Here is a 13,252-nt window from a genome sequence, read left to right as displayed (position 1 = left end):
TAATAGTAATCATAACTAACACTTGCATGGTACCTACAATATGCCAGGTGCTGTGCTAAGTACTTCATAATTAATTAGCTCATTTAATCCTCACTACAACCCTGGCATAGTAGGTTTATTATTATATCCATTTTACAGATGAGGAAACTGAAACAAGCAAGTTAAATGACTTGCCCAGAGTCACACAGCTAGTAAGTGTCTGGGGTCAACTTTGAACTTGGAGCTTCCTCCCTCCAGGCCTGACTACTGTTTTACTTTTGTACTCTGTTTCTGGATAAAACATAATTATTGCATATTTCTACTAAAGGCAAAACAATGTGGCATTATGGAAGGATTTTTTTTTTTTTTGCTGCCCTGATATATTGTATATTGATCATAGAATTAGAGCATTGGGACTAAGGTAGAGATGTTAAATATCAGTCCAAATATGTCCAATTTTACAGTTGGGAACAGTTTAAAAAAAGGTTTGGGTTGGCCAAAGTCATTCAGATTAGCTAGTTATAGAGACAGAACTGACTGACTAATTCAAATAAAGTGTATGTACACATATGCACTTATGAATTATAAACCTACACCAACTTGTATAGATAATTATGGCTAAAAACCAAACAGCAATAATAATAATTTGCATTGCTATTTCCTTTTATTATTTAAAAAGTGCTAGAATGATCTACATATTAAGCTTGAAGAAGGGAGTGTCAGAGAGATTAAATGAGAGAATTAGTCTCACAATGTGGGTTCAACCCCCATGACTTATTACACTAAGATTTTCCACCATACAACATTGGCTTTCAGTAATGTCCACATTATTTAATGTCTACAGCATGAAAGAGTAGTTAGTAAGTTGATGAATCAGGATTCTAATATAAAGTATAATTATATGATTGGTTCCTTTGGACCACAAATGCAATGACTGAGCTTTGGACTCCTAGGCAGCTATGTAGTAAAGTAGATAGAAATCTGGGCCTAGAATCAGGAAGAGCTAATGATATCAAACCTAACTTCAGATACCACTAGTTGTATAATCCTGAGCAAATCACTTTACCTTTGTCTGCCTCAGTTTCCTTAACTCTAAAATGGAAACAATAATAGCATCTGCTTCCTACATTTGTCATAAGAATGAAATGAGATAATATTTATAAAGTGCTTAGTACAGTGCCTGACCCATAACAAAATTTTTTGGCAAAGCAATTGGAATTAAGTAACTTCCCCAGGATTACATAGCTACTAAGTGTTAAGTATCCAGATTATGCCTGAATCGAGGGCCATTGCTCTATCCACTATACCTCTAAACTAACTCAGCACATTTTTAATAAATATTTCTTTCTTCTTCCCTTTTCGTGAAATATGAAGATTTACCAAATGCAAACAAAATTGTGAAAATTAAAACACAATTGCATTTATTTGTGAACCATAATGGTTCTAAGATAGTTATGGACTATCATTGTTATCAATTGATATATAAATAAATATTTATAAATTTAATTGTTCTCTCTAGCTACAAATATAAATGTTTATGTTTAGCTATATGTTTGAATGAATTTTTAGGCAGATGCATATGTATATAAGAAGACAGTTTAACAAAGAGGTTCTCAATCTTTTGTTGTATCACTCAATCCCATTGGCAGTCTGTTTAATTGCACTGAAATACAGTTATCAAAATATTTAAAAGTTCAGAGGACCCAGGTGAAGAACTTTTTATTTAAGAGAACATCAGTATAGTCTTGGAGGGGATGTTAAAGGCCATCTAGTCTCTTTCCTTTCTTTTATAGATAGGGAAACTGAGGCCTGAAAGTAAAATTGATCCATTGATCCCAAATCCAATATTTTTTGCATTGACTTAAATTACTTTTTGTGGTAGATTTGTTAGATCTGTTCAAAAAATCATCACTTTTGTGTCAAAATCTCTCTTGTACAAAGTAGGAAATGTTCCATTGAATTGAGTTAAATTTTAAAGCCTCTTTGATTTTAGGACCTTTAGAATTATTTGAATCCACATTTAGCTTATCACTGAGTCCACTGACATTCAAAAGGAAATGAGTGTTCTTTCAGTAAGTAAGTTTTTACCTAAAAGTGAAATTAGAAAATGAAAAGGTCTTTCAGCCTTTTTATCCCTCTAGCAAACAGGCCAACCAATAAAATAAACCGGAAGTTTGTTTATTTATAAGAGAATGGAATATGTGATTCTGTGAAAGCTTTCATTTCTTCAAGATCTTTACGAAAAGGCTTATGATTTAGATGACTGGTTATTACTGTTTTCCTATTTAATTATAAAACATATTTCTTGGCAGAATCTTTCTGTAAGGTGTGAAAGTGGAATTACACATTTGGGTAGTTTTTCTTAAGCTTGACTGGATAATTCAATTTTAGTATTCACGTCCACTCATCTAAGAGAGAGAACAGATGGATCCTGATTAAAAGAAATCAACAAATTCTTGGTAACTGAAGCTTAAAAATATTAGATGGCCTAAACGCTGAACATCTGTTGATGTAAATAACTGTTTCTGGTGAAATGTGTTTGATGTTTCCTTGTCGGAGATATCACTTGTGAAATCGCATACTGTGAAATTGTAATATGTTTAATCTAAGAAAGGCACTCCAGAAGGGGGGAAAAACACACAGAGCTAGTTAAAATAATTTGGCCCCTTCACAATTAATTAACAGATCAAATGACTTTGTTTACATGGCATATTTTCAACTTAGAATTCTCGGAATTTTACAGATTAAAAGTCCCAAAGGTTTTTGACATTTTCCTTAATGAATATTCTGCACACAAATGTTTTCTAGTATTTATGTAGAGAAGGAAAGAAATGTTCTCAAATATAAACAACAATCAGAATATTTGGCTACAAGACATTAAATTCTGCAATTCTATACAAGTGGTATTGTTCTATAAATTATGACTATTCTAATGTATGATAAACTTTATTTCTGAACAAAATCTTTTTTGGAATTATTTAAGAGTTTTCAACTAGAATTAAAGGAAAGCTTCTGTGAAAATATCTTTCTGCAAAAAAAAAAAATAGAGCTTTTGGTGATATTTATAGCATGGACTTTAATTATGGAGTATTTCTCTGTTTGGAAAACGTTACTGAGAAAAAAATTACTGAGCCCATCAGATTTCTGAAATTCTGGGATTGTGTTTATAGCAAATATGGAAGAAAACAATCTTGTTTTTGGCTTAGTGTTAAATTAGACATTAAAATTCTCATTGAATGACAATCACCATAAAATAAAAATTAAAAAAAAATACTTTAGGGGAAAAACAATATTAACAACCATGAGTTAAGATGGCTTTATACATTACATAGATATGCATCTAAATATTCACCTGTTTGTTGTCCTTCACCAATCATTCATTTTTGTGTTCTTCATCCTTATAGATGATGTTGGAGCAATTCCTATAAAACACTTTCCAAAGCATGTTGCAGATTTACATGCAAGTAATGGTTTTACTGAAGAATTTGAGGTATGTTTTCAATGCACATCTTAAAATCTGATACAAAACCTATAAAAATTAGTGTTTAACTGCTTTTTGCTACAGATCTAGCTGAAGTATTTTGATTCTAGGGAAAACTAATAGATTTACAATTTATTAAGCCATCCAAGGTATGTGCCACTTCTTGACATAAAATAAAGTGTCCAAAGAGTTGGGAGGGTTTGGTTTCTGGTTTCTTTGTATTTTGGTTCAGTTTTGTTTGCTTATTTGAACCAATGAAAGCTAATTTCAAGAGCAAAACCTAGAGGGGAAAGTTGAAAGCAAATTGTTAAGTTACTTTATGACTAGAAATTTTAACAAATAGATTGTCCTCTTTCATAAAACTATGGTCTTCTCTGGTTTTTATGAATCACTAAGTTCTTGTTAAATTTTTTTCCTTTTAATTTTCCAAAATAGTAAAATTATTAAAAGCCACTGAATATCAGGGTTTTATACCATTTACCTATCCTTACACTAATTTTATTCTTTTGACTCTACACAAGTCCCCTGTATGAGATACAATTATGGATCATCCCCAAGGAAAAAAACAAATTTCAAAATTGAACATTATAACTAGTAAAGTTTTTTTCATATAATTACATAAAAATAACAATAGCTGACTTTTTATGTAGCACTTTAAGATTTTCAAAGTGAACATAGATACTTTCTTTCACTTGATCCTTACAACACCATGAGAATTATTAGTACTATTTTACAAATGAGAAAACCAATGATCATATTGATTAGTAAATATCTGAGATAGGATCTCTTTTAACTTCAAATTTATCACTTGTTCCAGCTTGATTATCAGAATACTGATGCATTATCAGAGTACTGCAGTAATCTATTCATTGAACCATTAAAAGTAGTTATTTTAATACAAAAATTTTGATCTAATTTCTGATCAGCCCTGAGCAACATGTCATCTCCAGACAAGTGTCCAGATAATGACCACTAAAGGAACTCATTTAGCCATCTACATTGAATGTGAACTTTAGCAGACTCAATTGATGGTGGAGTAGGGATATCTAGAAAGAGACATCATGAACCTGAAATCTTAAGCAATAATTTCATAGTTGCAAGTATTTTCCTCTTTTCACTGAATGAAAAACAATGAGTCCATTTAACCCTAACAATAAATTTTAAATTGTAATTGTACAATCAAGAGTGTCTCACAATACTGGAGTTTGGAAAAGTCCTTAGATAAATGAAGATAATTTATATCATTGTATTCATAATATTTTAAATTTCAAATTATCATCCCACATATTCCCATGGTAGAGCATTTCCTTTTTGTAAGCTAGACCTATATAAACCTTTCCTTAAATTAAATCATTATTGCAATATTCCAGATGTTGTCTAGATAACATACAAGCATTTAGTGAAAAAATAGAAAAAGTCCAAGATTGTACTAAGCTATAGGGAGAAGACACCCAAATTTATATTAATGGATGTCTACATGTGTTATGGCCCATATATAGAAAGTAGCAGTTTATGAGATTTGACCCAGGGTTAGATAAACAAGTTTTTCAAGGCTCATGCAGCAATAAAGTCATTTTAATTTATTCATTTAAAAAGAATTGATTTTAAAAAGTAACCACTTTCAACTCATATTTGAAAAATGTATTTCATTGTTTTTAGCACTAATTTAAGAAACTTATTTATTAAATAACAAACTTATTCATAACCATGATTACTTAATTGTGTGCCTGACTTTATTGTTTTTAAGCCTCAAGTAACGATTTTTCTCCACACCCGGAAATGTCTTGATTTTCTAATGGGTAAACTCCTTTATAATGAGGCAAATACTACATTTGGGCCTTACTAACTTTTTTTAAAGAAAAATAATCATTTTAGTTATAAATGATCAGTTACATAAATATATATAAAGTTTAATGCAAACTGGTAGCTAGAATTTATATCTAGACCATCTTTGAAAAAATACATGTTCAGATTTATAAGAAAAAACTAGGACTAGAAAAATATACATATATATTTATGCATGTCTTTACATATATATGTGTCTGTATAAGCATTTATATGCCTATATATATATGCACATGTGTGCATATTTATGTATTTATGTGTGTGCATGGGTAGTCATAGATAATATAGTTGTGCCCTATACTTAGCATAATGACTTGCACTTACTAAGTGCTATATAAATGTTAGCTATTATACCTAATTAAAACATTTCTGACCTCCACAGCCAATGTCATATATAACAAGTATTTCTCTGGCCTTAGCTTAAAATTGAAGTCTACATACTGTCTCCCTAAAAAAAAGAGACCTTTCCACTTATTCATAGTGTCATTTCAGATAGTTGTTTTTTTTCCATCATCAAAATTTCTTTTCAGTTTCTTTCTGTAGCTTCTTATTTTACCAAAAGCAACAAGTCCTATTATTACTACCTTTTCCACATAACAGCTTTTTTTGATATACAAAGATAAATAGGTTTGAAAGCTAAATAGGTTTTCTCAAATTAAATAAGTAGTAACCAATGATAGACTTGGGGGAAAAATAAGAAACTACATCAAAATAATGTAGTATCATTGATATACTGAGGGCTTTTTCTTTTATTAGAATTTTATTTTTTTTCACTAGTTACATGTCAAGAAAGATTCTAACATTCATTTTTTCAAGATTTTGAGTTTCAAATTTTTCTCTCTCCCTTCCCTCCATTTTTCTGAAAATGTCTTCTTCTGAAGACTTCTGAAGTCTTTTAACAAGTTTTCAATTTTTTGAAGGAACTAGGTAATTTTCTGTTAAAAACACACTATAGAAATCTTTTTTTCCATTTGAACACAATGTAAAGAAATTAAAAATAGCTAAAAATTTAAAATTATGTTATGTATAGTTAAATTAAATTAGTTACAAATTACTTACAAAAATAATATTACTAAAGGAAGGGTCATGGAATATGTAATTTTCTCACCTGCATTTTCAGAAGTCATCATTTGTCCTACTCTTCCTTTTAAAAATATTACTTTAAATTCTAAATTATCTAGTGCTTTTATTTGCATGCAATTGTTTGAAGCCTTGTTTCTATTAGACAAATGTATTTATTGCATGATCGTAGGTGTTTTCCATTGTAAACCTAATATGAACACTTTTTTTTCCTCATTTGTCGTGTGCTGTGGAATTTGATTTCTTTACTCTTTTTGCATTCATTCCCTCATTAGACACTGAAAGAGTTTTACCAGGTAAGGCATTGTTTCACTGCATGTTTTGTTTTTTGTTTTTTGTTTTTGTTTTTGTTTTTGTTTTTTAAGCAAAGAAATAGTTGTAAGATATAGAAAAAAAATTGTTAGAAGATTTTGATTATTTTGGCTTCCATGTTACATTTTAAGGCACTTTGTTTTACTGAATATCTATTGAAACTGCATATATACATTTTCTTTTCAGGAAGTGCAGAGCTGTACTGTTGACCTAGGTATCACATCAGACAGCTCTAACCACCCAGACAATAAGAATAAAAATCGATATATAAACATCGTTGCTTGTAAGTATTTTGTACCTGACCAATTTGTATGGATTGTCTAAAACTTTAAATGCCAGTTTAATACAGTACCATCAACCTGACAGTCAGCTATAATATGTAATATTATATATTATATATTATATACATAAATATATATATGAAATACATTGTAACTTTTACTGTTGCTGCATTTCAGGAAAGGGCAGTATAGTAGATCTTGCCTAACCACATAATTTAACTTAAAATGTCTTAGGCAATTCCCTGACAGTTAGTTAGTTATAGATGGCTTATTTTTAGAATGGATGTATTGAGTTATGGATCAGCTATTGATTTGAAGAAGTAAAAAGAGTTACTATGGTCATAATCCCTTCATTTATTTGCATATATGCAAGCTGTATTTAGACTACATATAATTCCATATATTAGTGAAGTAGATTATAAAGCTATATCTAAATTGAATATATGCTACTTAATACAGCAGATCTTTTGTCTACAACCTAAGGTTAGCCAGAGTATCAATCTGGCAATCTGTGATTGTATATGAACTAATACAAACCCAAGTAAACATAATCAGAAGAACAGTAACACTGTAAAGATCATCACTTGTCAAAGGCTTAGAAATTCTCATCAGTACAATGTCCCATCACAATTCTAAAGGATTCATGATGAAAAACTCAGAATGTAAATCAAAACTTTTTTTTCTTTTTCTTTTTCATAACATGGTCAATACAGAAATCTGTTTTGTAGGATTTCAAATTAATAATGGGTTTTGAATTGCTTGCCTTCTCAATGGGTAGGAGATAATTTGGGGGAAGGGGAGGAAGAAAATCTTGAACTGAAAAAAATTCAAGAGAATATCACAGATTTTTAATATTATACAGAATATAAAATAATTCTGAATATAATTTTAAGCAATAAACTGTCAGTAATACTTTTATTTATGCTTTCTAAAATATGTAGCATAATGAACATTCCCAAGAAATAAATATAATGGGCCAAATTTATCTTTACTAGTGCCTCTGAATGTTGGAGGGGATGCGGGAAAACTGGGACACTAGTGCCTCTGTTTTTTTAAATGATTTTGCAAACATTCCCATTGAATTTTTAAAATTTTTCTTCATTTTTAGAAAATATTTGCAATCCTTCTGTATCACTCAATGAACAAACCAAAACTTTCACACACAAAAAAAAAAAATTATTTATCTTCTATTGGCTAATATCAAATTTGCATTTTCCTTATTTTCCTTTCTTGTCCTTCTCTAGTCCTTTAATAGTTTTGGAAGATAATCCAATTATCTTCATGAATTAGTATGTCATCCTTGCACAGGGGCCATGCTAATCTTCTCTGTATCCAATTTTAGTATATATGCTGCTGAAGTGAGCTCTATAGATCCAATTCTCATAGTATTTTTTTTTTGACAATTGCAAAACCTTTTATTCCAATTTTTCTCCTCCTTCCCTCCATCCCTTCCCCCAGATGGCAGGTAGACCAATACATGTTAAATATCTCAGTATTTTCATAATGGTCTCTTTTTCCTCATTCTCTTGGCCCTTTTTCCTCCCTTTATTACTACTCTGCTTTCCTCTATGGATTTTAGAAGGGATGATTTCCCCCGTAGCATGCCTAATACTCTTTTCTTTTTATAGCGACAGTGGTCATGACTCTGTTCTGCCTCTGACTCATCCCTTTCTTTTTAGACTTCCCTCTTTTTTCATACCATCACCTGAAATCCCTTTATTTTATTTTTCTTCATCTCTTTCTAAAGCATTGCCATCCATTTCTTATTAGTCCCAAAATGGTTTCTTTTATTTGTATTAGGATATTATCATTTTAGTTCCATTTTCCTTTTCCATTCTAGAAGCGTGAAACTGGCACAATACTTGATTTCCTTTCTTGTCATTCTCCCGAAGATAATGTAGTAGACAGATTCTTTCTTTACTACAAAAATTACAATAGAACCTCCTTTTTACAAATGGTACCCTTTTTTTCTACTCTCTCCATGTCTGAAACACAAGCTATGACCACATTATATTCATGATTTCTTGTTCTACATCCATAAGATATGGCTAGCCCATATACCAACTATGGAGTCACAGAGTAGTACAGTGTATAGTGGTCTGAAACTACCAAGAACCAGTTTCTGCCATTAATACATACTGGTCTGTGACACTAGGTAGATCACTTGACATCTCAACATTCTAGGTAATTTTCTTTGTGTAGTAATAATAATATTTTTCCAATTTCATTTAAAAACAATATAATATTTTTTTTAATCTTGAGTTCCAAATTTTCTGTAGATAACTTTTTAAAACTATAAATTGCAGAAAAGGTGCTAACTTGAACTGGTTGACTTAGTTTCCTGACCTGGAAATTCCCTATACCAGTGAAATCATAGGTCCAGATCTCTATCCTCTCTACCTATTATAGATGTTATCTTTTCTAATGTAAAAAAAGTGTGCCAAGAAGTTAACCACAACCTCCTCTTCTCACTTATATCTCCCTGTCCAGAACAGCCTGTCCTTTTCATCATAGTACATTTACCACTATTAACAAAGTTATAGCCTTGTCTATATTCACTGTCCCATCTCCAAAAAAAAAAAAAAAAAAAGTGACAGTCTTTAGACTTGACTTGCTCATTGAAATTGTCACAAAGGAACCTGATACTTTCTCCAAAATTGATCATTTCTCTGCTTATCCAAGATTCATGTCAAAATCCTTTTATCTAATACTATAACATATTTAATATGTATAAGACTGCCTGCCATCTAGGGAAAGGGGTGGAGGGAGGGAAAGGAAAAGTCAGAACAGAAGAATGCAAGGGATAATGTTGTAAAAAAAAAAAAAAATTACCCAAGCATATGTACTGTCAATAAAAAGTTATCCAAAAAATCCATTTATCTAGAAAATTGAATTATCTTGCATTCTTTGGGGTGATTATAGTTTAATTAACCAAGATCTCCACTCTGTAATCTAAATGGATACCGCCTTTTACCTTCAAGAAATACATACTTCCTTTTCCTAATATTTCACTTGAAGGGACCTTTCATTTCATCTGTTTCTCTCAGAAAAGCTTCTTCTTCTCTCTTCTTTTTTTTCTACTTTAGCCACCCAAGGCAGGAAGCCTTGTGAGACAGGCATCCAAAAAACATCCAAAGACAGATTGCTGAGTGTTGAGCCAGATTATGGCACTGTTAGCTCTAATGATTATGAAGTTCTCTCTTACAGTGAGCTGGATCCAGTTTTCTCTGTTATTTCTACCCATCAGTATTCATTTTCCCTTCTAATACAACACATACAAAAGCCAAGACCTGTTCCGTGTGACAGGCAAGCCTTCAAATATATGAACATAGCTCTGTTAGCCTACATTTTCTCTCCTCTCCATTAAATTTCTTGGATCTTTCAACCATTTCTCTTATGACATGGTTTCTAGATTCTCTCATCATTCTGAATCTATTCTAAATATTTTTTTTCCTAACTCCTCCAGACATCTCAGTATACTGCAACAATTGATGTTATCGATCAAATTGTTTCAGTCCTGAGTCTTTGTGACTCTTATTTGGAATTTTCTTGGCAAGATATTAGAATGGTTTGCCATTTCTTTCTCCAGTTCATTTTACAAAATGGTGGCAGAGAAATAAAAAACATTAAATGATAGTTTTTTTTGCTTTGAAAAAAGAAGAGAAAGGGGCAAAGTCACAGATATTGGTTCTGGAATACTTCTGCATAAAAACTAAAACTTCCCAGTCTTTTTGTGAAACTACCTTTAAACTCTCATATGTAACCAGTTACTACATCCTATTAATCCTATCACCTCACTATCTCACCTGGCCAATCCTTTTCATCATTTGCTGGACCATCTTACATCCTTTTGCTTGTATTATTGCAGTCATAATCTCTTTTCATTGTTTTCCCTGGTTTATTGAAATAATAGCCTTTTCTTTATTTTCTCATTCTCCCTTATCCATTTCATCTTCCACACAGCTGTCAATGTGATATTTCTAAAGCAAAGGCTCACTTTTCCACTCATGAAGCTTCCTTGGCTCTTACATTTTTCACCACCACCCCCCCAAGAATAATGTAAGCTTGTTGTATGCAAGTATTGTTTTCAATGGGTTTGGTATCCGTAACCTCACATTGTAGGGACCTGATTAATACTTGTTGAATTGAGCTGAATTACACATCCAGGGGAATTTTATGCACAGTGCAGATAGATGTGAAAATTCATTTACAAAATCTAGCAAACAAACATCAATTTCTTGTACTAACATCAATTCAATCTCATTCAACCATTGATTACCCTATTTGGGTTTTACTTGTATAGGGTTAAGGGTCTGAGACAGGATTTGAACTCAGGATTTCCTGCTCCAGGCCTGCCATTCTGTCCATTGCACCAGCTAGTTTCCTATTCCCTAAAGAGCAACAGCCTGCTCCACTGCAAAATTGACTCTGACTTTTGTTTTATTGCAGATGATCATAGCAGGGTTAAACTGGCACAACTTGCAGAAAAAGATGGCAAACTGACTGATTACATCAATGCCAATTATGTAGATGTAAGTATACTTTTTTTCCTTAACTACATTACAAAAAAAATTATGCTTAAAACTTAATTGTTGATAAGCTCCATGAAGGTAGGAACCATTTCTAATCCTCAATTCAAATTTCCTCAGTGCTTGCTTAATAAGTATTTGTTGAATTGTGTGGAATTAAAAGGAGAAATAAGATCTAATCAATTTATTAAATATAGTACTAGCACAATTCTCTACTTATTTGAGCTCTTATTAAAATATTATACTCAAAGATATAAATGATAAATAAATTTAACTTTTTTTTTAGAAAAATTGACATAAGTTTTTAATGCAAGATGAGGCTCATCCCCACTTGTAAATTTCACACTTACTGAGAATGTTAATTTTCTTTCTCCTAGAATACAGGGTCTATCTCTTATAATTCTCTTATAACACATAATATCTACTATAGTAGGTCCTCATTAAATACATTAAGTGGAGGCTGACCAAAACCGAGAAAAACTATTCTAAGTTTATTGGTCTAATTTGTCAGTCATTTTTATCCTTAAGCATTCTTAAGTATACACTCCCATCATGGGAGGTGAGATTGATTTATGGAAACTTTTTTTTTCAAGATGGTATTAGGTAACAGGGTGTTCTCAGCAAAATACTCAACTTCCATTAATATAGTAGGTAACTGTATCTACTATATTAATAGTAGCCACATTGAGATTTGGGGGGAAAGGGAATGCCAAATTGTTTCAAATGCCAAGAACCTTAAATACTGCTCTAATTAAGATCAATTCAATAAAGCATAGGAAAATGAGTCGGATCTCACAAATGGGCTCATGCTTCCTATATTGTATGAGATAAAAACAAGTTTAAATCTGGGAAGCTCCTAGAATTTCATTAATGCATACATGGTATTCATAAATAAAGCACAAAGATACACAGTATCCAAAGAACTTTCAGGTTTTATAAATGTACTTCCATCTTCATCTTTACAAAACAACAATAGCAACATCACTAAGTCTTATAGCAGGAAACAAAAATGAGAAACTAGTACTAACATTGATCATTTATTCCTTTTAGGGTTACAATAGACCCAAAGCATACATTGCAGCTCAAGGCCCATTAAAATCCACTGCAGAAGATTTCTGGAGAATGATATGGGAACATAATGTGGAAGTGATTGTAATGATAACCAACTTAGTTGAAAAAGGAAGGGTATGTAAATCACTTAATGTGGTATTTTAAAAGAAGCTTTTCACTTGACTGAGATGAAACAGAATCATAGTTAGGAAATAGAAAAATTTATGGAAATGAACCAACATTGTATTTTTAATTTTTTTCACAAATGTCATAACTAAAAGGGAAATGCTGAGAACACAGAACAAAAAGTTATTATTAGAAATCTATCTGATTTTAATATTTTCTTGTATATTTGTCTTATAATTAGGAAAAAATAAAATTGCTTGAGTAACAATGTGATAGAATGGAAAGAATATTGCATAAGACCTAGGTTCTAGTCCTAAATAGCCACTAATTATGCAAACTGAGGCAAATTATTTAGTTAGGATTGTAGGACCATAGATGTCGAGTTTGAAAGGATTTTAGAAGTTGTCTAAGTTCTCTAGTATAGGTCCACTGATTCTACATCCAGCACTATCTCCATGATCCCACATTGATCTCCAAGTTCCAATGCTTTGTATTGTCTTCTGTAATTGATTTCAATGTGAGATTTATGTGAAAATGGACAGTGTAAAATGCTGGGTTTAGAATGAGGA

General features: G+C 31.4%; 1 protein-coding gene and 1 non-coding gene across 5 annotated transcripts in view; one reads left to right on the top strand and one right to left on the bottom strand.

Moving 5' to 3' along the window:
• PTPRZ1 (protein tyrosine phosphatase receptor type Z1) overlaps positions 1-13,252 on the top strand; it is a 246,362-nt gene that overhangs the window by 207,586 nt on the left and 25,524 nt on the right. For 2 of the 4 annotated variants that reach the window (XM_051963555.1, XM_051963557.1), the window contains exons 15-19: positions 3,384-3,469; positions 6,661-6,681; positions 6,884-6,980; positions 11,428-11,510; positions 12,558-12,692. In XM_051963555.1, coding sequence (XP_051819515.1) covers positions 3,384-3,469; positions 6,661-6,681; positions 6,884-6,980; positions 11,428-11,510; positions 12,558-12,692 — 422 coding nt within the window. The remainder of the gene's footprint in view (positions 1-3,383; positions 3,470-6,660; positions 6,682-6,883; positions 6,981-11,427; positions 11,511-12,557; positions 12,693-13,252) is intronic. The other 2 variants (XM_051963556.1, XM_051963558.1) reach the window with 1 other exon arrangement.
• LOC127539548 (U6 spliceosomal RNA) lies at positions 8,242-8,344 on the bottom strand. The gene has a single exon (XR_007947976.1). It is a non-coding gene; the product is annotated as a U6 spliceosomal RNA (small nuclear RNA).

The sequence above is a fragment of the Antechinus flavipes genome, chromosome 5, assembly GCF_016432865.1.
Source record: "Antechinus flavipes isolate AdamAnt ecotype Samford, QLD, Australia chromosome 5, AdamAnt_v2, whole genome shotgun sequence".
NCBI lineage: Eukaryota > Metazoa > Chordata > Mammalia > Dasyuromorphia > Dasyuridae > Antechinus > Antechinus flavipes.
The sequence above is the reverse complement of the archived record's forward strand: the minus strand, read 5'-3'. Positions and strand labels throughout refer to the sequence as shown.